The following is a 24,082-nucleotide window of genomic DNA, read 5'->3' on the forward strand; positions in this document are numbered from 1 at the left end:
AGAAGGGAGCAGATCCACAGCATTTAAGAAGAACCAGGGAGAAGCCACTCTGCGCAGAGAATGGCACACTGTCCTTTGTAACCTCACTGAAATGGATGTGTGTGTAACTGAGGCCATGTGCTTGTGGGATTATACAGAGTGTGTGCCAAATAATAGCTCCATCCCACTCAGATATGTCATGCGCATTGCCACATATCGGATGAACTCAGTTGCAGGCCAGCTGAGTTTATTAGATATGCAGCAATACTGCTCACCAGGCATTTGAGAACAGAAGCATGTCCCAAGGTTCAGCACATTTTAGAATCATTCCCAGAAATCGGTCATCTTCCCTCACTCATTAATACTTAGGACTACAGAGTCCAAGGTACACTAAAACACTTACACCATCGGGCCTGAACTCCTCCTTGTGAAAAAATCCTCCTGTCATCATCTTCTTACTAAACGTTACCACATCAGCTGGGTCATCTAGGCCCCAGTGTTCATGGGCCCAAAACTTCCCAGTGCAGCCGCCTCCTGTCTGCACCTCGTCCACCAGAAATGCACAGCCATGCTGTTCAGAAAGATTGAGAGATCAGGGAACTTGAATCCATGTTTCCAAAACAAATATTCACCTCTCTTAGTAAATACATAAATACTAAGAGTTAAGTAATAGTGCACAGAACAATATGTCAGGAGAACTGTTCTAAACATCCCTTTCATGTCAGTCTGTGAACAGTTTATCTTTTACTACATCATCAAAAGAAATTCAGCTATTTTTCAGGAAGATACACAGTAATCTGGTTTTTATACAAGCTTGTGAGGACAACAGAGAAAAGAACCATATTTTATGTAGACTGTCTCAAAACAATTATATGGGATATTAGAGGGGTGATTTTCAAAAGTTCAAAAAGCAGTTAGACTTTAAATTCCCAATGAAAGTCAATGGGAGTTAGGAGCCTAACTTCCATTTGTGCTTTTGAAAGTTTCCATCTACAACACTGGGGGCCAGTCACGTTCGAGAGAGACAGGCAACATCACAGCACATCTGTTCTGTAACATAAAGCACTTTGGAATGGTTGGCCAATCAGGTCACCCTGATTAGCTGAAAATTCCAGCCCTTTAAAAAAAAAAAAAAAGATGTTACTTGCAATGGACTACTCCAGTGATCCTGTGCAGGCAGGGAGATTTTGAAAAGTCACATTAAAACAGATTACTAAGTGTGTTCAACACAGTATTGTTACAACATTGGCACATCCTCAGTTTGGGCAAGACAAAAACTGCTGGATTTAGCCTCATCTAAACCGCTCAAATGATGCCACTATGAGAAAAATGAGTGGGCAGTGAGAGCACTTGTTAACAAAGGGAAACTATGCTGCTTCATCCTACAGAACCGGGTTACCCAAATGTCATTAACATGTTTTTCCATGAACACACATTCAGGTTTCTCCCCCAGAACCTTTACAAGAAGAAAATGAAAGGTTGGTCTCATCTCCCCTTTTAAATGGCTCCCATGACATTCCAAATGTTATAAAACATCTTGTCCATTTTTGTCATTTACTGGTTCATCTGAACTTACATCTGGACTCAACTTCTGCTTTTACTTTTGCTGGGTCTATACTTGCAAATGCAAATGTTCCAAAAAGAAAAATACTTCTTCACCATCCCAACTACTGTTCCTGGAATTGTGTGAGCCTCTCTATGGAAGTTAGCTTTATAGCTTAAGGAACACTGATGAGGAACCAGGATTTATCAGACTGGACCAATCCCTCGGACTCCCTTGAGAGTGGGGGAATTTATTCAATAGAACAAGTCACTGCTAACTCTCTGAGAACACTTCAAATGGAACAGGAGGTGTTACTGTGCTGCTGAAGAGGCACTGATGGGTCTGAGCACATACACATCATTGCCACCAGTGCCATTTGAGAGGTCTGCTAGGATGTTTGGACTCTTATGTTAGTCTTCAGAAGGGGATTATGAGAAACCCATTGAAATGGTCTGGAGAAAATGCCAGTTAACTTGAGAAGCAGGAACGAAGTCTTGCAAACTCAACTAACCATTTAGTGGACCTCTAAATGTTTGATTTACCTTTCTGGTAATGTCCCGTAGCTTCCTGAAGAAGTCATCTGAAGCATGATTGTCTCCCCCCTCTGACTGAATTGGTTCAATGATTATTCCAGCAACAATCTTCTTCTTTTTCCTGTACTTTACAATCAGATCTTCCACCTGTATATCAAACACGGATATTACATTTTCCTCCCATGATATAATGGCAAGTTTCCTCCCAGGAAAAACTAGTCCTTCCTGGCACCAGAAGCTGGACTTCTTTGGTGCAAAGATCATTGGTGGCATCAAAAACCACAAACATTAACATGAAAGAATTAACATGTGGTTGCTGAAGAAATTAGGATTGTTACGTACTTCTTAATTTGGATTATTGTTAAAGTGCTATAATTTTAAATCATTTTAACCCAGCTCACATTAATTTACAATAATGCTTGTTTGAAAGTTGTAGCAAAACTGAGGGAAATAATAGAAACCACTTTAGTTTATTAAGCCACTCAAATGATGCTGAAGAAAAATCAGTTACATATTGTGCCACTAAGTGAAACCCCATCTAATCATTTTGAATTATTAGTATTACAAGGAAATATACTGCAGATACCTTGAAATTAAGCAGATTAAATAGTGCAGAACTTTTGTTGCTGAGAACATTTTATAGAAAAATGTTAATTAATCCCAGAGTACCAGTTGTTGATGGTTCGTAATATAATTTGTGTCTGGAAATTTCCACTCCAAGCTTCCTGGGGCTGGTAACAGCTTATGCTATTTAAAATGACATTTTTCTGAAGGTGCTGATCAGCTATTATAGGGCCTTTCAAACAAATCATCATCTCTTTATAATCTTTAAGTTTGTGAATTGATCCTTTGCATCCTTGCTTTCTCCACTGACATGTTGGTTTTTTTGCTGTTTGTCATAACAGCATGTATCCCAAAAGCATTTCGCCATGCAAGTAGTTTTTCCTGATTGTATCCAGGTTTGAATAAAAACTCACTCCAGTGTAACCCAACATGTCCATCTGAACGATCCTGCTGCGGAGTGATAGTGCTTCGTTTAGGACATCCTAGCCTGTTGAAGTGTAAATAGTTATGAAGTCTCAAATTCATCATTGTTCTGTTTGAGATCACAGAGCTGCTATGCCTTGTAACCCTCTGCAGTCTCCTGTAAGGGCATGCTTCCAAGTGATGGCTTGGGGCCTCCACTTCACTGCCACTCTCAGGGCAGGTCTACACTACAGCACGGATTGACACTCTGAGATCGAGCCACCTGCGGTCGATTTAGCGGGTCTAGTAAAGACCCACCAAATCGACTGCAGATTGCTATCCAGTCAACCCCTGTACTCTACCCCGACGAGAAAAGTAAGGTAAGTCAACGGGAAATTTTCTCCCATCGACCCCCGCGGTGTAGACTCTGCGGTAACTCGACCTAAGGTACGTCGACTCCAGTTACATTATTCATGGCTCCTTTATCAGGGCCAATTTTGCTTGGCTCCTTGCAGGAGTATTCTCTCTTGGAAGTTCTATAACCACAAAATGTATGCAGTGACAGAGTTCAGCCTTTTCAAAACAAACTACTACTTATTAGTCAGCAAGAACACAGCAGTCAGAGAAATGGGTTAAAATAACAAATAAGGCTGACATGCAGGAACCTTACTTAAAATTCATTCTCTCCTTGCAAGTTATGAGTAAGTTCCAATCAGCCTAGACATTCCTACTCTTGGGCTGGGAGAGACAGCCCATGCAGCATACTCTCAGGGTATGTCTACACCGCAATTAAAAACCTATGGCTGGCCCATACCAGCTGACTCTGGTTCGTGTGGCTCAGGCTAAGGGGCTGTTTAATTGCAATGCAGATGTTCAGGCTCAGGCTGCAGCCTGAACTCTGGGACCCTTCCACCTTTCAGGGTCCAACAGTCCAGGCTCCAGACCAAGCCTAACCTCTATACTGCAATTAAACAGCCCCCTAGTTTGAGCCCGAGTCAGCTGGCATGGGCCAGCTGCGGGTTTTTAATTGCAGTGCAGACATACCCTCGGTATCTGTGTCAGAGCCTTACATCCAGCTGCTCCTGCCTGCTCACCCTCTTTCCTCTCTAGACAGAGGTCTTTAAAGATTTAGTATCCCTTTGATCCTTTGTTTGGGTCTTGGAAAAATAAACTAGCTAGCTTGATTGGAGCCATGCAGGGGCACACTCCCCATTTAATAGATCCTCCACTGTTCTGTTGAGGACCCTCAGTATTCTCTGCAGAGATACCTTATCTGTCATTGTTTTATTTCCTGTTTTTTTTCCCCCGTAACAACCTCCTCTGATATACTCACATGCAGTTATACAGAATAACACTTAGCAGCTAAATTGGGGCAGATACAATATTCACAGAAATAACACAGAAACCTACCAGGTTCTGCACAGCTTTGCTGCAGGATTGTGCAGGGAAAAGAAGAGTGTTTATAAGGAGGATAAAACTCTTCCTGAAGCACAAATATCTAATAATCAGGAAGAGATGGCCAGAATATTGAGAATCATGAAAGGGGAATATTTAAGCTATGTTAAGATCACGTTGAAAAGTGGCTATGAAAAAAAAATACACCTTTTTACTCACCGTGTGTCTGCCCTGAGTTATTTCTACTAGTAAAACAAGCATTCACTTATCTTAGTACTGCTGAGCCAGTGCAGCTATGGGAGAGCAACCTGGACTCTGTGCTGCATTATGCTTCAACAGAAATATCAGCTATATTCTGACTGCAGGATTGCTATTAGCGATGATTAAGGCTCCATGTTGGTCACAGACGTCACGGAAGTCATGGATTCCATGACTTTCCATGACCTCTGCAGTGGCTGGTGTGCCTGGCCCAGGGGCTCCCGGAGCAGCTCGGGCAGCCCTTGGGCCAGTCTCGCCTCCTCTCCCCCTACCCTGCACCCCCAGCAGCAGGAGTTTGGGTGTAGGGAGGCTCAGGGGTGGGGTGGTGCTTACCTAGGACGGGCTCCCTGAAAGGGCTACAGGAACTCCCCTCCCTCTGCTCCTAGCTCCACATGCGGCCTATGCTAGCAGGCACCGCCCCTCCAGCTCCCATTGGCCACTGTTCCCAGCCAATTAGAGCTGCCAAACTGGGGTTTGGGGAGGAGGGGAGGCAGCATGTGGACCTCAGGACCTGGGTAAGGAGCCTGCCGCAGCTCGTCAACTCGCCCCCGCACCGAGCACCCATGGCGCCCTCCCCCCGCCCCGAGCAACCCCCACAGGCCGTTCCCCCCAAGCCACCCCCTCCTTCCCAAGTTTTAATCAGGAGTATATAGTAAAAGTCATGGACAGGTCACAAACCGTGAACTTTTGTTTACTGCCCATGACCGGTCTGTGACTTTTACTAAAAACAGCCGACAGTAAAATGTAGCCTTAGCAATGATGTAAAGGGCAGAATGGAACACAACTTGATTTCCAGATCCCAGCTGGATTTTGCAAGGCTAGCAGAAAAATCAGTTTTTTAATTTGGAAATGAAAGCCTCAATCCTGCAACTGGCTCTGCATAGGACCCTCACTACACCTACACAGGCAGACCTCATTGGCTTCACTGGGGAGTCGCACAGGCATATAACTTCATGGAGCTGGTTATTGGATCAGAGCATGAATCCAGAAATCTTAAACAGAAAAGCAGGAAAATCCATGTCACTTTTACAGAGTTGCTTTTCAGAGGACTAAGCACACTAAGGCTCACCCTTGTGCACATTTCCCTCTCCCAAATTTGGGAGAGAAAATTAATTCAGATGTTTTTAAACAAACCTTTCCTTGCATGCGAAATTTCACTCTGGTTCTGCAGATTTCTGCAGATCATTCATAATTTCATAGTCGACAGTCCTTTTTAAATGGCAGCAGAGGCAGGCTATTAACTGTAACAGCTTAGGGAGTACTGCTTTCATCAAAGGCCATTCCAATTTCTGAAAATGTTCTTCCCAGTTAACAGCAGCTAATCCCACTAAACACTTCATTATTTCAAAATGAAAACAGAATGCAGCCAGTGAAGTACTCACCTCTTCTAAACAGCGGGCTTCTTCCTGTTGATTCTCTTTCACAAAATCTTCCAGGGGGTATTTTAGTCTTGGGAATGGAGCAATTGGCCAGTCAAATGATGGAATGTCTAATTTGTGAATTGCTTTAGAGTGAGTTGTAGCTAAGCAACCTACACCCAGAAAAACAAAAATTAAAACAAAAGCTCACTAGAAATAAGGAAAGAAACATTCTGAGAGGTGAGAAACTGTCTTCTACTGGAAATAACTAGATGATTCTGTTTTAACTGCAGTGTTCAGATTAATTTATATTTGATTATTCTGGAGTATTGATGGATTGGGTTTGGGGATTTCTACTAGGTGCAGCATCATTCTGAAGAGTTGGATGGCTTCTACGCTATTTAAAATGTAATTTAAAAAAAAGGTAGGAGAATCTGGTTACAGGATGGTAATGGCCACTATGGTTAAAACTGGGTTTCATCTTCCCAGTATTGACAAGATCAAACCATGTTCTGAATCAAGCTACAGCCCTGCAAAGTTCAAAGCAGTAGCACAGTTAGGTAACATGTTTAAAATATGAAACTCTCCCATCTGCACTGGCAGGACCAAATGGTATCAGATAATATCCTGTAAAATAGGTCCCCCCAATACGGTAGATTTTTAATAGTGTAGATGGCAAAACTATGGGCCTAGAATTACATAAGGGCGTCTCCTTGAAGGTGAAAATCCACAGTAAACCACACCTCCAGTTGAAACAAAATGCTGTTTTAGTACATTTCTAACAAATTCCATTAGCATCAGATTTAGATTCCTAATATTTTAATAAATCTATGGGTTTTTTTACTGATCGTATTTCTATCACCAATTCATTGCAAAAGAACCTTTCATTTAAAAAAATACAAATACAATGAGATAAATATGCATTGCTGTGTCTAATATCAGCTGAGAAAGGAAGAGGGAAAAATATATAAGTTACTGGGAGTGTTTTTCTTACCCATGGTTCTTCCATGGAATCCACCCATAAAGGACAGAATACTATAGTCAGGGCAACCTGGAGACTGAAATCAAATACAGGATATGTCACTGAGCTATTCAAACAACAGGAAGGTGGCAGTGTAGCTTACTGGAATGGAATTATAAACAGGATTACATAACTAGACTTGAAGAACACACAAACATTCTACGTGTAATCAAACGGCCAGTCAAGAATATGTCCATCAGAGCGTTAGGAAAGACAGCAAGATTTTTGCAACTTTTGGCTGTTGCCTCAACTAAAATGCAAGCAAGTTTCACTCTTCAGGCAGCAAGTTCCATAAAGTATATTCACACATTTCTTTGCCAAGAAATAGCCTTCATCCCTTTAAAATTATCTGATCTCCTGTAAATACCACGAATACTAAAGACAAATATCTGCCAATTTAGCATTTCATCTTCAGATTGCTTTGCAAATACTAACCAATTAATCCTCCCAACACACTGTGGGGTGGGGAGGAGGTCAATCAGCCCAATTTTTTAGAAATCAAGACAGATGGTGAATTGCCAAAGGTCACAAGGGAATTAGTGCCCAACACATAGATCGTTACTTCAATACTTATAAGCGTAAGCATGTATGTAGGTGTTTGCAGAATTGGGTCCAAAGTGGCAATTAGACACAGGAACACCTGAGTCCTCAGTGCTGCACTCAGATCACCACCACACACCTCTCTATTTTGATTCACTTATTGGACGCTGAATGAAAAATAAATCAGTATAATGCGTATGGAAACTTTACATTAGCTGAACTTTAAAAGGGACACTGTTGGGTTATTTTAAAGAGACTAGTCCCCTTCTTTGTGATCTAATCTTAAAAGTGAAAGAACTGCCTCCATTCCTGCTGTTGGTTTATATCTTGTGCTAATCAGTCTCTCTCTCTCTGGTTCCCAACATTTAGTTTCCAAACACCAAAGGTGAATATTCAACCAAAGGTGAATATTAAAATTAAACAAACCCCTCTTCTTTCTGCATTTGTCCTTTTCTTTTAGGATTTCATGGAAACTCTTCTACTGTAATGTTTCGTAAACTTGTAAGGTTTGTTTCTGTTAAATGCAAATCCTATATTTTTAGGCCCAAAATTCTCAACCAGTTTTTCTTTAGCCAGTAGTACTTCAATGCCACTGCATGGTGGGGAACACTGGAGAGAAAAACAGGCCTAGCACCCCTGGGAACAGAGGCAGGGAGTGCCTTAACTTTATACTATGAAAGGATGGCCCTTAAATATCACAAGGCCGATGACCTCAGTGGGACCTCTGCAGCTTTGGAGAGGCAGAAGATACCCTTCCTGGAACAGCAAAAAAATGCTTAGATCAACACACTGTGGATTTAATCCTAAACTGCAGTGAGCTCACACAAGATGTAGCCGTGGGAGGGATAAAAGTACTTCTAGCACATCTACCACTTCTCTCAATCCTGGGGTTGCTGATATAAATCAGATCACAGGGCGACTTTAACTCATGCCAGCTGGAATGATCCCTATGAGACCATTCCATCAGTCCAGGATTGCAAGAACACAGTGTGCTTCAATCCCCATTTCTCACCCTGGCTTTGGCCCAATTTAAAGCACATCCCAGCTCCCCTTCCAGCAGAAGAATTTCCAGGAGCCTCTTCAAGACAGTTTTAAGCATTGCACCACCGGAGCAACACAACAGGAACGTACCCTGAACCAAGGATCTGACCCTGGAGTTGTAGATCCTGTAATTTCCAAGATGCTCACATTTTAGAAGGTGTCCCAAATTAAACACATTCCCCCACTTGATTAGTAACCTTGTGTATTAAGGTTTGTGACTGGCTAGAGCAACACAATCTGGGTTAGAGCTGAATTGGCACTTCACAGGCTTTCCAGCTGTATCTTAATTTCTTGCTCCCATGTGATTATTCCCTGGCAAACTAGCTTCTTGATTAATTTTAAGTCATTAAACCACAATTTTGGAAAAAATTAAGAGGACTGTTAACGTTCGTAATCTTTATTTAAAAAATCTGTGTATATTAGTGCTCCCCACAGTCTCTCTCAGCACTGCACGTCTCTCTAGCAGATGGTGTATCACATAAAGAAGGCCGTTTTAACACAAGTCACAACTACTTTCCGGGGAGGCAGTAGGATGCCCATAGCAGGCCTAGAATTTTGGTTGGGAGTGAGTGGTAATTGACCATTCTTGAAGCTTTTAGGTACTAGGATCCATTGCAATGTTAGAAAGCCCTGGATTTTTTTCTGTAAACAAATCAAACACTAACAGTCTGGGTGAGATAACAGAACAGTAAAGTTACCTGGTTAATCATGCATGTCTCCAGTTCTTCCTTTGTGACATTATTATTACCCCTTTCTTTGTTCTGCAAAAGTAATGAAGAGGTTTTTTATGAGCTGTCCTAGGTGAATCTCACATTATTTGCTGGTGAAGTCTTGCTGAAAAATCCCACTGTAACAAAGTGTCTGAAGGATTAACCAGCAGGTAAAATGACAGACTTGATGAAACCATATATGGATTTTTAATCTACAAATTACATGGGATCTCCAAAGCTTAACAGGCACAAGTCTGTCTGGAATGGGCATGAGACGATAGTTAGAAAATCCTTTCTATTTCTCTCTTTTTAAAAAGAGAATAAATCTTTTCAGTATTTCAGATGTAGTGGAAGCTCCAGGGTTTGTCTGTGCGACCACTCTTCACTGCCCATTTGTCTCTCCTTTAGCTAATTATGAGTTTGTTTAGTCTAAAGCGGACAGTAAGTTTTTCCTCTGAAGAGATACATACATGGTTTCTCATGAGTTTCATGTTATGTGGGATGATCTAGCATTAGAGGCATTATATACTCATTCTGAAAGTCAAAAGGAGAATGAAGGGACTTACCTATTTTGTTATTAGATGAATTTAGAGGGACCAGAGAATGGCTTAGGGAACTAGTAACAAGATTAGCTTCTTTTAGATGGTAAGCTCTCCAAAGCAGGGACTCTCTCTTTATCTATGTTTGCACTAGGGACAATGGGACATGAATCCTAATTGGGACCTTTGGGCTCTACTGTAATACATAAGCAACAATAACATATGGATTTAAACTAATGGTTGCAGCAGATTTAACTGGTTACCTGTATGCCACCGTCACCCAACAACATTCCATTCAGATGTTAAAAGATTTGGCCAGCACTAGTTTAGTTCACGATATTAGGAGGGAGACTGTGAATGAGCATAGCCACTTGTGACTCAGGCTTTGTTTACGCTAGCACTTTTTCACACCCCTGACTGACAGAAGTTTCACCAACAAAAGTGCTGGTTTGGACAGCGCTATGTCAATAGGACAGCATCTCCCACCAACATAGCTACCGCCACTTGATGGGGGTGGTTTATTCATGCTGGCAGGAGAGTTCTCTTCCATCAGTATAGAGCAGCTACGCAGGAGACCTTACAGTGGTGCAGCTGGAGCAATACAACTGTGCAGCTGTAAGGTCCATAGTGTAGACATAACTTAATGCTGTTTCCAAACTAGGGCCAAGGAAGATTTTATACCAGACCCGTGCATGTTTAGTTTAAGCAACACATTTTAAGATAAAAGCTTGAAAAAAATGTTTGTTTAAAAAATAGCCTCACTGGTACTTTTGTAACCAACTTCTTCTAACCCCTTTTTGCCCTAGAATCACGCATAGGCCTTGGAATGCCAGAAACAAAAATGCACTGCACAAATTTAAAGAATGATGCTTTTCCAAAATAGTTTTGCTATGAGCCATGTGGGCCTACTAGCTTCAGGGTGAAATTTCACGTGTTGGTTTTGACCTAAAAAAACAGAAACTGCTTGGTATCTGTCCCTCCCTCTTCCCACCTCCAGCACATCACAGCTGCATCAGCAGCTTTCCTTTCATTTGGAATGCTTCTGTCCCCTTCTTCCACTCACCACACCCAAGTCTGAAATAGCCCAAATTTATACACTGCAAAGCCCATTTGTTTGCACAGGCATGGTCAGAGGACAGACAGTTGAGGGTAGAATTTCTGGTGAGTGAGAAAGTGTGCTGGAGGGTTTTAAACTGCATCAGTCACATGATTTGTGATGGTAAAGAGGGAGGAAGGAGTGCTGCTGCACTGGCTGATCTTTACTTTGTATCTCCTGTGTTCTAATGTTTTTAAAATGCATGTCAAGGGAGCCCACAGTCCTGTATGGGTGCCTTTCAGTGTGGAGTTTGTAGCATACTGGAATCTAAATAAATATTGTGGAAACCAGGAGAGAAACACAGCCTCTGTTTGGAGCCCTGCCAGCTCATGAGAGCGTAAATCTTTAAATAATCACTTGTTCAAGCAAAATGTGAATTTTATATCTCTACTTTTACCTGATCCACTTAATTCTGACCAGGGGGAGGAGGCGGCACAGGGAGAAAAGAAAAAACAATAGTTTTTTAGTGAGAAAGCTGCTGACACATCTGGGATCTTCCAAGTGAGAAAGTCAAAAGTGCAAAGGTCTATTCTGTTTTCTACAGTTTAATCCATAATTGTATAACTAAAGGAACGCATTCCATGTAGATTCGGTTCTTACGAAGCACTGTCGATGTTTACGTGCTGCAGTATTGTAAAGAGTCATACTCAGTATTTTGACTTACCCTATACCACATGAATATTGCTTTAAAGGCATTTTCATTAGAGCAGGATCCACAAGACATGGTGACAACCTGTTGCAGGCCCTTCGGAGCCACCTGTCAACAACGGAGACGTAATAAAGCTAAAATAGCACAGTTATGAAACAAAGCAAAAACACTAACCAGCCCCATTTCAATCCCTTACTCAGAATAAATTCAGTGTGGTGTCTGCATGCAGACACACCATAACTTCTCACATTCAGCTCTTAAGAGAATCAAAGGTTTGGTTTCATCACAGTGGGGGGTGGGAGGTTCTCTCTGAAATTTCATCTGCAAAGTTCTCTGCATGGGAACATCCAGCTTCATTTATGGATCCCATTCTCTTGGAAAGGAGAAGGCAGGTGATTCAGCTGCTAACAGTTAAACCACAACATTTCTAATTCAAATGCTTTTATTTTTACCCTTGTAAGTCTGTACCCTGAATACCATCTAAAAAGAAAAGGAGTACTTGTGGCACCTTAGAGACTAACCAATTTATTTGAGCATAAGCTTTTGTGAGCTACAGCTCACTTCATCAGCCATCTGTTTCTTCATAAACATTGATCACAATTTTAACAAAGAAAGAGAAAAAGAAAGGAAAACTATTCCTTTACAGAATAGTTACACAAATAACTACCACCTAGAGAAAGGCACATATGGGAAATAACCTCAATGCCAAACTCCGCATGCTCGGCACATACGGAAAAGAAGGTTGACAAGTAGAGTACGTCACTTGGAGAAAGCCTCTAGTGAAAATGCAACAATGGAAGGTTTGGGGGCCTCATCTTTAGCTGTTCACACTTTGAGCTAAAGGATGCTTAGACAGAACTTTACCCTTGTACTTTCTGGGTTCCATGTGAAATTTCTCACTTATGAAAGGGCATTCATAAACTGGAAAAGGGGTAGAACACTAACAAAGCAAAAACATTGCTTCCTTTGATGCTTAGCTCTTCAAGTTGTAAGCCATGATTACTGTCAACCCTCAGTCTCATTATCCATAATTTCAGTAGACATCTTCAAGAATACAGAATAATGATTATTTAATAATAATTCCAACCTTTGAATCTCTTCAAGAGCGGAAAAGCAGGACCATCTGTTCAGTTCTCTTTAAAAAAACCCTATTGTGCCTTAAAATCTCTTCAAATCCTGTTTCCATCATGGCTTTAAACATTGGAGGTTGGATTTTGTTATGTTCTTTAGGCCCTGATCACGCAAAGCAGATAAACACATGCTTAACTTTTTGAATGTGAGTAGTCTCATTAACTAAAGCAGCTACTGCATTTTTCATTGTGTTTCATACCTTCTGAATCCCTTCATCGGGGTTAACATGGATGGTAGGAATATTCTAATGGAGGTTGTTTAATATAAGTGCACAGAGCTCTTATTTCTTATTTGTGATTAAGTAACTTTGCAATTTACTGATGCACTAGAAATTTCAGATCCTTCCTCTCAGGTTGGGTTCATACCATACATGCACTTTGGAGAATATGCAGACTTCGAATATGGTAAATCATCATAGTTCATTCTTAAACTTACCGAAAGCAAAGATTCCTTTAAGGTTTCAGCAAAATTCCCTGGAGGTAAAATCCCAAGAGCAGGTCTGTTAATAAATGTACTCTGCAAAATGAAGGAAGAGAAACAGTAAGTATTTAATATCATAAGAAAAAAGCTGCGATGTTGAGACTGATTCAAAAAATGTAAATGTAAATTAAACTAAGTCTAAAGTTCAAGTACACTAACATTAGGCAAATTCTTAAATAGTTCCAGTTATGACACAGAAGTTTTAAAAATAACTGAAAATAGTCAAGTCTCAATAAATATGCCCATTTTTCTGTTTAAGCCCAAATTTTATTTTCTTTGAGGGTCACCTTTAAAGAGATATATTCTGGACTGCAGTGAAATGTTTTTTCTTTAACACTGATCTTTTATCCCTACAGCCTATTCTTTCACCAAAATCTCAGTTCCTTTTATACAGAGGAAATAAACTTTAAAGCCTTAATTATTTGGCTTCAGTTAGAATGGCTAAACTTAAATTTAATTAAGATAGTGTAATAGTGTCTTCCTTATCAGGCTTCAAGGGAGACCAGTTCTGAACACTGTGGGTATAAACACCCCCCAGATATTATTACAGTATAGGATTTTGAGGATGGAGGAACTAGACAAAGATATGTTCAAAGGACAGGAGAAAGATAAACTGCAAGAATCAGCAATGCAATTGTCACAATAAAATAGTTTCCCTGCAATAAAATTATGCTCACAAACACACATGCTCTCTCCCTTATAAAATCCTCTCACACATTCACAATAGTGAGTAGTACATCAAGGGAATAACGTGTAAGGCAAAACCAAGTCTGGATGAATGGATACTGTAGGGGGAATGGGGATTTGTGTTCTGATTCAATGAGATACTACTACATCATATTATGTAAAATTGCATTCAACGGTTTTGTCCAGCTTAGTTTTAGTAGTAACTTGATTCTGCGCTCAGAGGCTGATCAGATTGGTACTGGATTGTGAGAGAAGAGGATTAAAATCATCAAAACTACTGGCCATAGTTTACATTTTGAATTGATTGCATTTACTCAGCTGCAGTTCCAATCCCCAATACTCATGAAGATAATCTCACTGGTGAGACAGAGCTACACAGCAAAGACTGACATGAACAATGGCTGAGAAAGCAGAGATGATATTCATAGAATCACGGAAATGTAGGACTGAAAGGACCTCGATAGGTCATCTAATCCAGTCCCCTGCACTAAGGCAGAACTAAGGATTATCCAGCTAATCCCTCACATGTATTTGTTTAACCTGTTCTTAAAAACTTCCATTGATGAAGATTCCACAACTTCCCTAGGTAATTTGTTCCAGTCCTTAACTACACTTATAGTTAGCAAGTTTTTCCTAATGGCTAACCTAAATTTCCCTTGCTGCAATTTAAACCTATTCCTTCTTGCCCTGTCCTCAGTGGTTAAGGAGAACAATTAAATCACTCGCTTCTTTATAACAACCTTTATGTACTAGAAGACTTCTGTCCCCCAACCCACCCAAGTCTTCTCTTCTCCAGACTAAACAAACCCAATTTTTTCAATCTTTCCTCATACGTCATATTTTCTAGACCTTTAATCAGTGCTTAATTTGTAATGAAAGAGGTGCCAGAGCACAAGCAATTTTTTTTTCTTTTATAACCGATGCAAGCCCAGAGGTGCCAGGGCTATGAACTGCCAAGCACAGAGGTGCTGGGTCTCAGCCCTGGCAAGCCCAGACACAAATTAAGCACTGCCTTTAATAATTTCTGTTGCTCTCCTCTGGACTTTCTCTAATTTGTCCACATCTTTCCTGAAGTGTGGTGCCCAGAACAGGACACAGTACTCCAGTTGAGGCGTTATCATGCTGAGTAGAATAAAAGAATTACTTCTTGTAACTTGCTTACAACACTCCTGCTAATACATTCCTGAATGATTGTTTGCTTTCTTCAGTTCTGTTTTCCATGCTGTCTTTGGGAGATACCTGGAAGGCTCTACTGTACTGCAGTATATTTGTGTTTGCTGTTTAAGGCAAATGGCATGATAAACAATATTTAAAACACCTTTCATCCACAGATCTCAAACACTTTGCAAAGGGGAGTATCATTATCCTTATTTTACAGATGGGGAAGTGGAGGCACAGAGAGGTTAAGTGCTTTCTCCAAGAGTCCACACCACTCAGTGGCTAAGCTGGAAGTAGAATCCAAGCCTCCTGGATTCCCAGTCCAGTGTCCTATCCACTGGACCATTGCCACTGTGCATGTAATTCTCTCACACATTAGGATATGTGGGTAAGGATAAAAGGGGTAAAAAACAAGGGTGATGTCTTGGTAGGGGTCTACTACAGAACACCTAACCAGAAAGAAGAGGTAGATGAGGCTTTTGTTGTTGTTTTTTTAAAAAAGCTAACAAAATCATCCAAAGCACAGGACTTGGTGGTGATGGGGAACTTCAAAATAACACAGCAGGGCACAGATTATCCAACAAGCTCTTCGACTGTATTGGAGACAATTTTTTATTTCAGAAGGTGGAGAAAGCTACTAGGGGAGAAACTGTTCTAGATCTGATTTTGACAAATAGGGAGGAACTGGTTGAGAATTTGACAGTGGAAGGCAGCTTTGGTGAAAGTGATCATGAAATGGTAGAGTTAATGATTCTAAGGAATGGTAGGAGGGAGAACAGCAAAAAAGAGACAATGGATTTCAAGAAGACAGACTTTAGCAAACTCGGAGAGTTGGTAGGTAAGATCCCCTGGGAAGCAACTGAAGAAAGTTCACAGTTTTTCGGAGAGACATTATTAAGGGCACAAGAGCAAACTATCCCACTGAGTAGGAAACCTAGGAAGTATGGCAAGAGACCACCCTGGCTTAATGAGGAGATCTTCACTGATTTAAAAATCAAAAAAGAGTCCTACAAAAAGTGGAAACTAGGTCAAATTACAAAGGAGGAATATAAAAAAATAATACAAGTATGTGGGGACAAAATTAGAAAGGCTAAGTCACAAAACGAGATCAAGCTAGCTAGAGACATAAAGGGTAACAAGAAAACATTCTACAAATACATTAGAAGCAAGAGGAAGACCAAGGGCAGGGCAGGCCCGTTACTCAATGGTAGGGGAAAAACAACAACAGAACATGTGGAAATGGCAGGGGTGCTCAATGACTTCTTTGTTTTGGTTTTCACCAAAATGGTTGGTGGTGATTGGACACCTAACATAGTGAATGCCAGTGAAAATGAGGTAGGATCAGAGGCTAAAATATGGAAAGCACAAGTTAAAAATTACTTAGACAAATTAGATGTCTTCAAGTCACCAGGGCCCAATGAAATGCATCCTTGAGTACCTAAGGAACTGACTGAGGAGATATCTGAGCCATTAGCGATTGCCTTTGAAAAGTCATGGAAGACGGGAGAGATTCCAGAAGACTGGAAAAGGGCAAATATAGTGCCCATCTATAAAAAGGGAAATAAGGACAACCCGGGGAATCACAGACCAATCAGCTTAACTTCTGTAGTGGGAAAGATAATGAAGCAAATAATTAAGCAATGAATTTGCAAACGTCTAGAAGATAATAAGGTGATAAGTAACAGTCAGCATGGATTTGTCAAGAACAAATCCTGTCAAACCAACCTGATAGCTTTCTTTGACAGAGTAACAAGCCTTGTGGATAGGGGGAAAGCGGTAGACGTGGTATATCTTAACATTAGTAAACCTTTTGATACTGTCTCGCATGACCTTCTCATAAACAAATTAGGATAATGCAACTGAGATGGAGCTACTGTAAGGTGATTGGAAACCCATTCCCAGAGAGTAGTTATCAGTGGTTCACAGTCATGCTGGAAGGGCATAACGAGTGGGGTCCCGCAGGGATCAGTTCTGGGTCCAGTTCTGTTCATTATCTTCATCAATGATTTAGATAATGGCATACAGAGTACACTTATAAAGTTTGTGGCCATTACCAAGCTGGGAGGGGTTGCAAGTGCTTTGAAGGATAGGATAAAAATTCAAAATGATCCAGACAAAGTGGAGAAATGGTCTGAAGTAAATAGCATGAAATTCAATAAGGACAAATGCAAAGTACTCCACTTAGAAAGAAATAATCAGTTGCACACATACAAAATGGGAAACGACTGCATAGGAAGGAGTACTGTGGAAAGGGATCTGGGACTTATAGTGGACTACAAGCTAAATGTAAGTCAATAGTGTAACACTGTTGTAAAAAAAGCAAACATCTTTCTGGACTGTATTAGCAGGAGTGTTGAAAGCAAGACATGAGAAGTAATTCTTCCGCTTTACTCCACGCTGATTAGGCTTCAACTGGAGTATTGTGTCTACTTCTGGGCGCCACATTTCAGGAAAGATGTGGACAAACTGGAGAATGTCCAAAGAAGAGCAACAAAAATGATTAAAAGTCTAGAAAACTTGACCTATGAGGGAAGACTGAAAAAACTGGGTTTGCTTAGTCTGGAGAAGAGAAGACAGAGGGGACATGATAACAGTTTCAAGTACATAAAAGGAGGAGGGAGAAGAATTGTTGTTCTTAACCTCTGAGGATAGGACAAGAACCAATGGGCTTAAATTGCAGCAAGGGAGGTTTAGGTTGGATATTAGGAAAAACTTCCTGTCAGGGTGGTTAAGCACTGGAATAAATTGCCTAGGGAGGTTGTGGAATCTCATCACTGGAGATTTTTAAGAGCATGTTAGACAAACACCTGTCAGGGATGGTCTAGATAATACTTATTCCTGCCATGAGTGCAGGAGACTGGACTGGACTAGATGACCTCTCGAGGTCCCTTCTAGTCCTATGATTGTATGATTCTATGATGTGCATTTATTCTTACCCAAGGAGACTGGCTTTCACCAAAGATTGGTTGGACACTGAAGATTCTCTTTGACTCCGGGCTGCCTTCCTCTCAGCTTAGCAGCTCAGGTTCAAAATGTTTCCAATGAAATAAATGGTTTGGTGTTCTGGTTCCTTTTATTTGTGTGGCCAGCCTCCTAGGAGTCTGAAGCATGCCCCTTTATCATGACTGCATGTTAGGGAAGTTCTCCTTTGTGCACTAGCATGTTAAATTTCTTCTTTCAGATTGTAACAATGGGCTAAGCAGATGATGGTGTTCTCTACTCATCTCATTTATGTTGTGGGTAACTAGTCGCCCTTTGGCAACAGCCTCTCCCAGCATTACATCTGAGTAATTTGGCTGGCAGCTGCAGAATTCCCTGCAGACAAGAGAGAGGAACCCATTCTCTTGGTCCAGCTCTGAGCCATTCAGCAGCCACTAAGGCTGGAGTAGCCTCCATAGCCCGAGCACCCCTCTCGAAGGCATGGGGAAGACTGAATGATCTTTGTAGCAATGGATTCTCCAGCTCTATCCCCAATTTTCTTCTGTACAACAACATGCAGGGACACACTGGGAAGCTGAACTCCTCTTTGCGTCCCAGGGGTGGGGTCCTCCCCAACTCAGTAGAAACAAAATGTCTCCACTACAAGAGTCCTCGGCACCTACAGAGATGGCCACAGCAAGATTTGCCCCCTAAAGAGAAGCTAGTGAAAGATTAACTACAAGCACATCTAAGTGAAGCCAACATACTAGACCCAGCACAATCTGGCTTTAGAACCAGACACAGAACTGAAACTGCTTTAGTGGCACTGATGGAAGATCTCTTCCTGACAATGGATAGAAGCCAGACATCCATTCTCATCCTCCTAGACCTCTCTGCAACATTCAACGCTATTGACCATGAGATACTGCTGTTTCACCTGACAGAGATGGCAGGAGTTCGGGGTGATGCACTAAAATGGCTTCAGTCCTTCCTGGAGTGATACACCAAAGAACAGTAATGGGAACTGCACTTCTATCACTAGACCCTTCAGTTGGGGGGTTCCACAAAGATTAATTCTCTCTCTGGTTCTTTTCAGCATCTATACAGAACCACTGCGTGAACTGATCAGATGACATGGTCTCAAGTGCCAGTGATATACAGATGATAAACAGCTCTATCTATCCTTCACCACTTATGACCATGTCAACCACCACCAAGATGGCCCTGTGCTTGGATGAGATCAGCTTATGGATGAACAACAACTGGCTGAATTTGAATCCAAGCAGAAGAGGTGATGCTGGTGGGCAAAGGAAAGTATTTTGAGGAGTTTTCAGCCATGATAGTCTCTCCTGTGATTGAAGGTTCATGTCCACAATTGGTCAATTCAGTCCATAGTCTAGGAGTACTCTTGAATTCCTCACACCACAACAGCCACAAGTAATGCTTTCTACCTTCTCTGGTTGGCTGGGAGACTCCATCCCATCCTGATGTATGAAAACTTGGCCTTAGTTATTCAGGCCTTCATCACCTCTCAGCTGGACTATAGCAATGTAAGATACCTGGGCATGAAACCTTCAACACTTACATAACTCCAAATAATACAAAATGCTCCTCAGCAACAAAGGCTACTGTGAGCACATCACACCTGTCCTCTGTGGCTTCCCATAGAATTCTGAATCAAATTCAAGGTCTTGGTCCTTATCATCAAAGTGCTCCAGGGCCAGGGCCCAGGATACCTAAACGATTGTTTAAAGCTCTTTGAGAGCTGTCTGAGACTAGGAAATTAACTCCCCAGGACAGGACTATCACAAACCTCATCACTTTCCGTTCCAAGTGCAAGGTGGATTTCTTTGACCTTGTTTTCTACAATATACACACACAGAAAAAACAAACAAAAGAAATCCATGCCATCAAAACAAGCCACTCCACTGCTTCTTCCTCTGGGAACAGGATGAGTGAACAAAACAGTGTGTGACAGCAGTTAGTCAAGTTGCTTAATACACTCCTAGAAGGTATGCAGATACTATGGCAATGACCATAGTATAAAAACCCTCATAGTATAGAGTTTAGTGTTGGTGGTCAGTGGGTGATAACTGAGTGGGGAGTCAGTGAGCACCAACCTGTACAGTACACTGTTTGAAAAACAGTTTTTGTTCTTCAAAATCACTGTTAAATTATTAATACAGATTAATTTGGTAAATTTATTCAAGTAACTTGAATGGAATATCATGGATTGAAGTGTTTCTCCATAGCACAGATTTTTAATCTTTGCAGGTGTTTTATTGTCACACAATATGCTACTTTTATGTTAAAAGTGAATTAAGTACAAGTCAGTAACGTTTGGCAATTAATTAATGTATCAAAGCAGGCTCAACAACCCATGTTTACTACAAAACAATGCTACTTTTCCCAAGTTGTAGAATTACAGTCTGAGCTCCAGTGAAGTAAGTCCTTATAGGTCTCCAGAGAGGAAAGACTGTTTTCCTAAATCCTCTATGTGGTCTCAAGTTGCAGTGGGGGAGGTCTAGGTTGGATATTAGGAAACACTATTTCACTAGGAGGGGGGTGAAGCACTGGAATGGGTTACCTAGGGAGGTGGTAGAATCTTCATCCTTAGAGAGTTTTCAGACCTATCAGTTTTGGCTGGGATGATTTTGTTGGTGTTGGTCCTGCTTTGAGCAGGGATTGGACTAGATGACCTTCTGAGGTCTCTTCCAACCGTAATATTCTATGATTCTATGAACAGTGTCTGTGCGGATCATGTTTAGGAGAGATGGGTCTAGCTATAAAGTTCCTATCTGCACTTTGCAGGCATTCTGATCTGAGATTTGTTCCAAGCTTCTCTCTGACGTTTAAAGTGCCAGTACACAAATAAGCTAGTGCCACCAAACATAATGGTGGTAGACAGCTCTTTGTTAGATTAATGCTGCATTGTAATTAGGGTGTTTTGAATCAAGTTATCTCTTAGGAAAAAATGCCCCATTTTAACGAAAATATGATCTATTTTCTGCTGGCACTTAGTTTAAAAACTGCTCTGCAACCTTTTTAAAGTTAAGAGATGGGGGAACCAGACTGCTGCAGAGACGCACGTGGATCAGACAGAGACTTCTCTTAGAGGAGAGTCTACTGATAGAGATTCTCTAGGTTTTAAGTCAGGAGGAGAGGATGAAAGAGGACAAAGTATGGGCCAGATCATATGAGAAACATTCACACAAAGAATCTGACACATCAGAAAAGGGCAGACAAATAAACAGTGACAAGTTTTTAAAGTGTTTGTACACAAATGCTAGAAGTCTAAATAATAAGATGGGTGAACTAGAGTGCCTCGTGTTAAAGGAGGATATTGATATAATAGGCATCACAGAAACCTGGTGGAGTGAAGACAATCAATGGGACACAATCAGTCCGGGGTACAAAATATGTCGGAAGGACAGAACAGGTCGTGCGGGGGTGGGAGAGAGGGGACACTATATGTAAAAGAAAATGTAGAATCAAATGAAATAATCTTAAATGAATCCACATGTTCCATAGAACCTCTATGGATAGTAATTCCATGCTCTAATAAGAATATAACAGTAGGGATCTATTATCGACCACCTGACCAGGACAGTGAGAGTGACGATGAAATGCTAAGGGAGATTAGCGAGGCTATCAAAAGAAAAAAACTCAATAATAGTGGGGGATTTCAATTATCCCCATATTGAAAAAGTGACCATAATATAACATTTAACATTCCTGTGGTGGGAAGAACACCTCAACAGCCCAACACTGTGGCCTTTAATTTCAGAAAGGGGAACTATGCAAAATGAGGAGGTTAGTTAAACAAAAATTAGAAGGTACAGTGACTAGAATGAAATCCCTGCAAGCTGCAAGGACACTTTTCAAAGACAGCATAATAGGGGCTCAACTTAAATGTATACCCCAAATTAAAAAACACAGTAGAAGAACTAAAAAAGAGCCACCGTGGCTTAACAACCATGTAAAAGAAGCAGTGAGAGATAAAAAGGCATCTTTTAAAAAGTGGAAGTCAAGTCGTAGTGAGGTAAATAGAAAGGAGCATAAACACTGCCAAATTAAATATAAAAATGTAATAAGAAAATCCAAAAAGGAATTTGAAGAACAGCTAGCCAAAAACTCAAAAGGTAATAACAAAATGTTTTTTAAGTACATCAGAAGCAGGAAGCCTGCTAAACAACCAGTGGGTCCCTTGGACAATCAAGTTACAAAAGGAGCACTTAAAGATGATAAAGTCATTGTGGAGAAACTAAATGAATTGTTTGCTTCAGTCTTCACGGCTGAGGATGTTAGGGAGATTCCCAAACCTGAGACGTCTTTTGTAGGTGACAAATCTGAGGAATTGTCACAGATTGAAGTGTCACTAGAGGAGGTTTTGGAATTAATTGAGAAATTTAACAGTAACAAGTCACTGGGAACAGATGGCATTCCCCCAAGAGTTCTGAAAGAACACAAATGTGAAATTGCGGAACTATCGACTATGGTTTGTAACCTATCCTTTAAGTCAGCTACCGTACCCAGTGACTGGAAGATAGCTAATGTAACACCAATACTTAAGAAGGGCTCTAGAGGTGATCCGGGCAATTACAGACCAGTAAGTCTAACATTAGTACCGGGCAAATTAGTTGAAATAATAGTAAAGAATAAAATTGTCAGACACACAGAAGAACATAAATTGTTGCGCAAAAGTCAACATGGTTTCTGTAAAGGGAGATCATGTCTTACTAATCTATTAGAGTTCTTTGAGGGGGTCAACAAACATGTGGACAAGGTCCCTCACCAAAGGCTCTTACGTAAATTAAGTTGTCATGGGATAAGAGGGAAGATCCTTTCTTGGATTGAGAACTGGTTAAAAGACAGGGAACAAAGGGCAGGAATAAATGGTAAATTTTCAGAAGGTAGAGGGGTAACTAGTGGTGTTCCCCAAGGGTCAGTCCTAGAACCAATCCCATTCAACTTATTCATAAATGATCTGGAGAAAGGGGTAAACAATGAGGTGGCAAAGTTTGCAGATGATACTAAACTGCTCAAGATAGTTAAGACCAAAGCAGACTGGGAAGAAGAACTTCAAAAAGATCTCACAAAACTAAGTGATTCGGAAACAAAATATAGCAAATGAAATGTAATGTGGATAAATGTAAAAAGAAAAGGAGTACTTGTGGCACCTTAGAGACTAACCAATTTATTTGAGCATGAGCTTTCGTGAGCTACAGCTCACTTCATCAGATGTATACCGTGGAAACTGCAGCAGACTTTATATACACACAGAGAATATGAAACAATACCTCCTCCCACCCCACTGTCCTGCTGGTAATAGCTTATCTAAAGTGATCAACAGGTGGGCCATTTCCAGCACAAAGCCAGGTTTTCTCACCCTCCACCCCCCCACACAAATTCACTCTCCTGCTGGTGCTAGCCCATCCAAAGTGACAACAATTTCCATCCCACCACCAACCTCAGCCTGGTCCAGTCCACACAAGAGATCCACTTCCTGGACACTACAGTGCTAATAAACAATGGCCACATAAACACCACCCTATACCGGAAACCTACTGACCGCTATTCCTACCTGCATGCCTCCAGCTTTCACCCTGACCACACCACACGATCCATCGTCTACAGCCAAGCTCTGCGATACAACCGCATTTGCTCCAACCCCTCAGACAAAGACAAACACCTACAAGATCTCTGTCAAGCTTTCTTACAACTACAATACCCACCTGCAAAAGTAAAGAAACAGATTGATAGAGCCAGAAGAGTTCCCAGAAGTTACCTACTACAGGACAGGCCTAACAAAGAAAATAACAGAACGCCACTAGCGGTCACCTTCAGCCCCCAACTAAAACCCCTCCAACGCATTATTAAGGATCTACAACCTATCCTAAAGGATGACCCAACACTCTCACAAGTCTTGGGAGACAGGACAGTCCTTGCCTACAGACAGCCCCGCAACCTGAAGCAAATACTCACCAACAACCACATACCACACAACAGAACCACTAACCCAGGAACTTATCCTTGCAACAAAGCCCATTGCCAATTGTGCCCACATATCTATTCAGGG

At 41.1% G+C, this 24,082-nt stretch overlaps 1 protein-coding gene across 3 annotated transcripts in view; it reads right to left on the reverse strand.

The window, feature by feature from the left end:
- The window catches only part of ABAT (4-aminobutyrate aminotransferase), a 148,086-nt gene that overhangs the window by 13,043 nt on the left and 110,961 nt on the right, over positions 1 to 24,082 (reverse strand). For all 3 annotated transcript variants that reach the window (XM_048867246.2, XM_048867245.2, XM_075132789.1), the window contains exons 7-13: positions 13,195 to 13,275; positions 11,644 to 11,736; positions 9,333 to 9,395; positions 7,027 to 7,090; positions 6,057 to 6,205; positions 2,065 to 2,202; positions 383 to 550 (exon numbers count right to left, since the gene is read on the reverse strand). In XM_048867246.2, the coding sequence (XP_048723203.1) occupies positions 383 to 550; positions 2,065 to 2,202; positions 6,057 to 6,205; positions 7,027 to 7,090; positions 9,333 to 9,395; positions 11,644 to 11,736; positions 13,195 to 13,275 (756 nt within the window). The remainder of the gene's footprint in view (positions 1 to 382; positions 551 to 2,064; positions 2,203 to 6,056; positions 6,206 to 7,026; positions 7,091 to 9,332; positions 9,396 to 11,643; positions 11,737 to 13,194; positions 13,276 to 24,082) is intronic.

Source organism: Caretta caretta, chromosome 10 (genome assembly GCF_965140235.1).
Source record: "Caretta caretta isolate rCarCar2 chromosome 10, rCarCar1.hap1, whole genome shotgun sequence".
Classification (NCBI taxonomy): Eukaryota; Metazoa; Chordata; order Testudines; family Cheloniidae; genus Caretta; species Caretta caretta.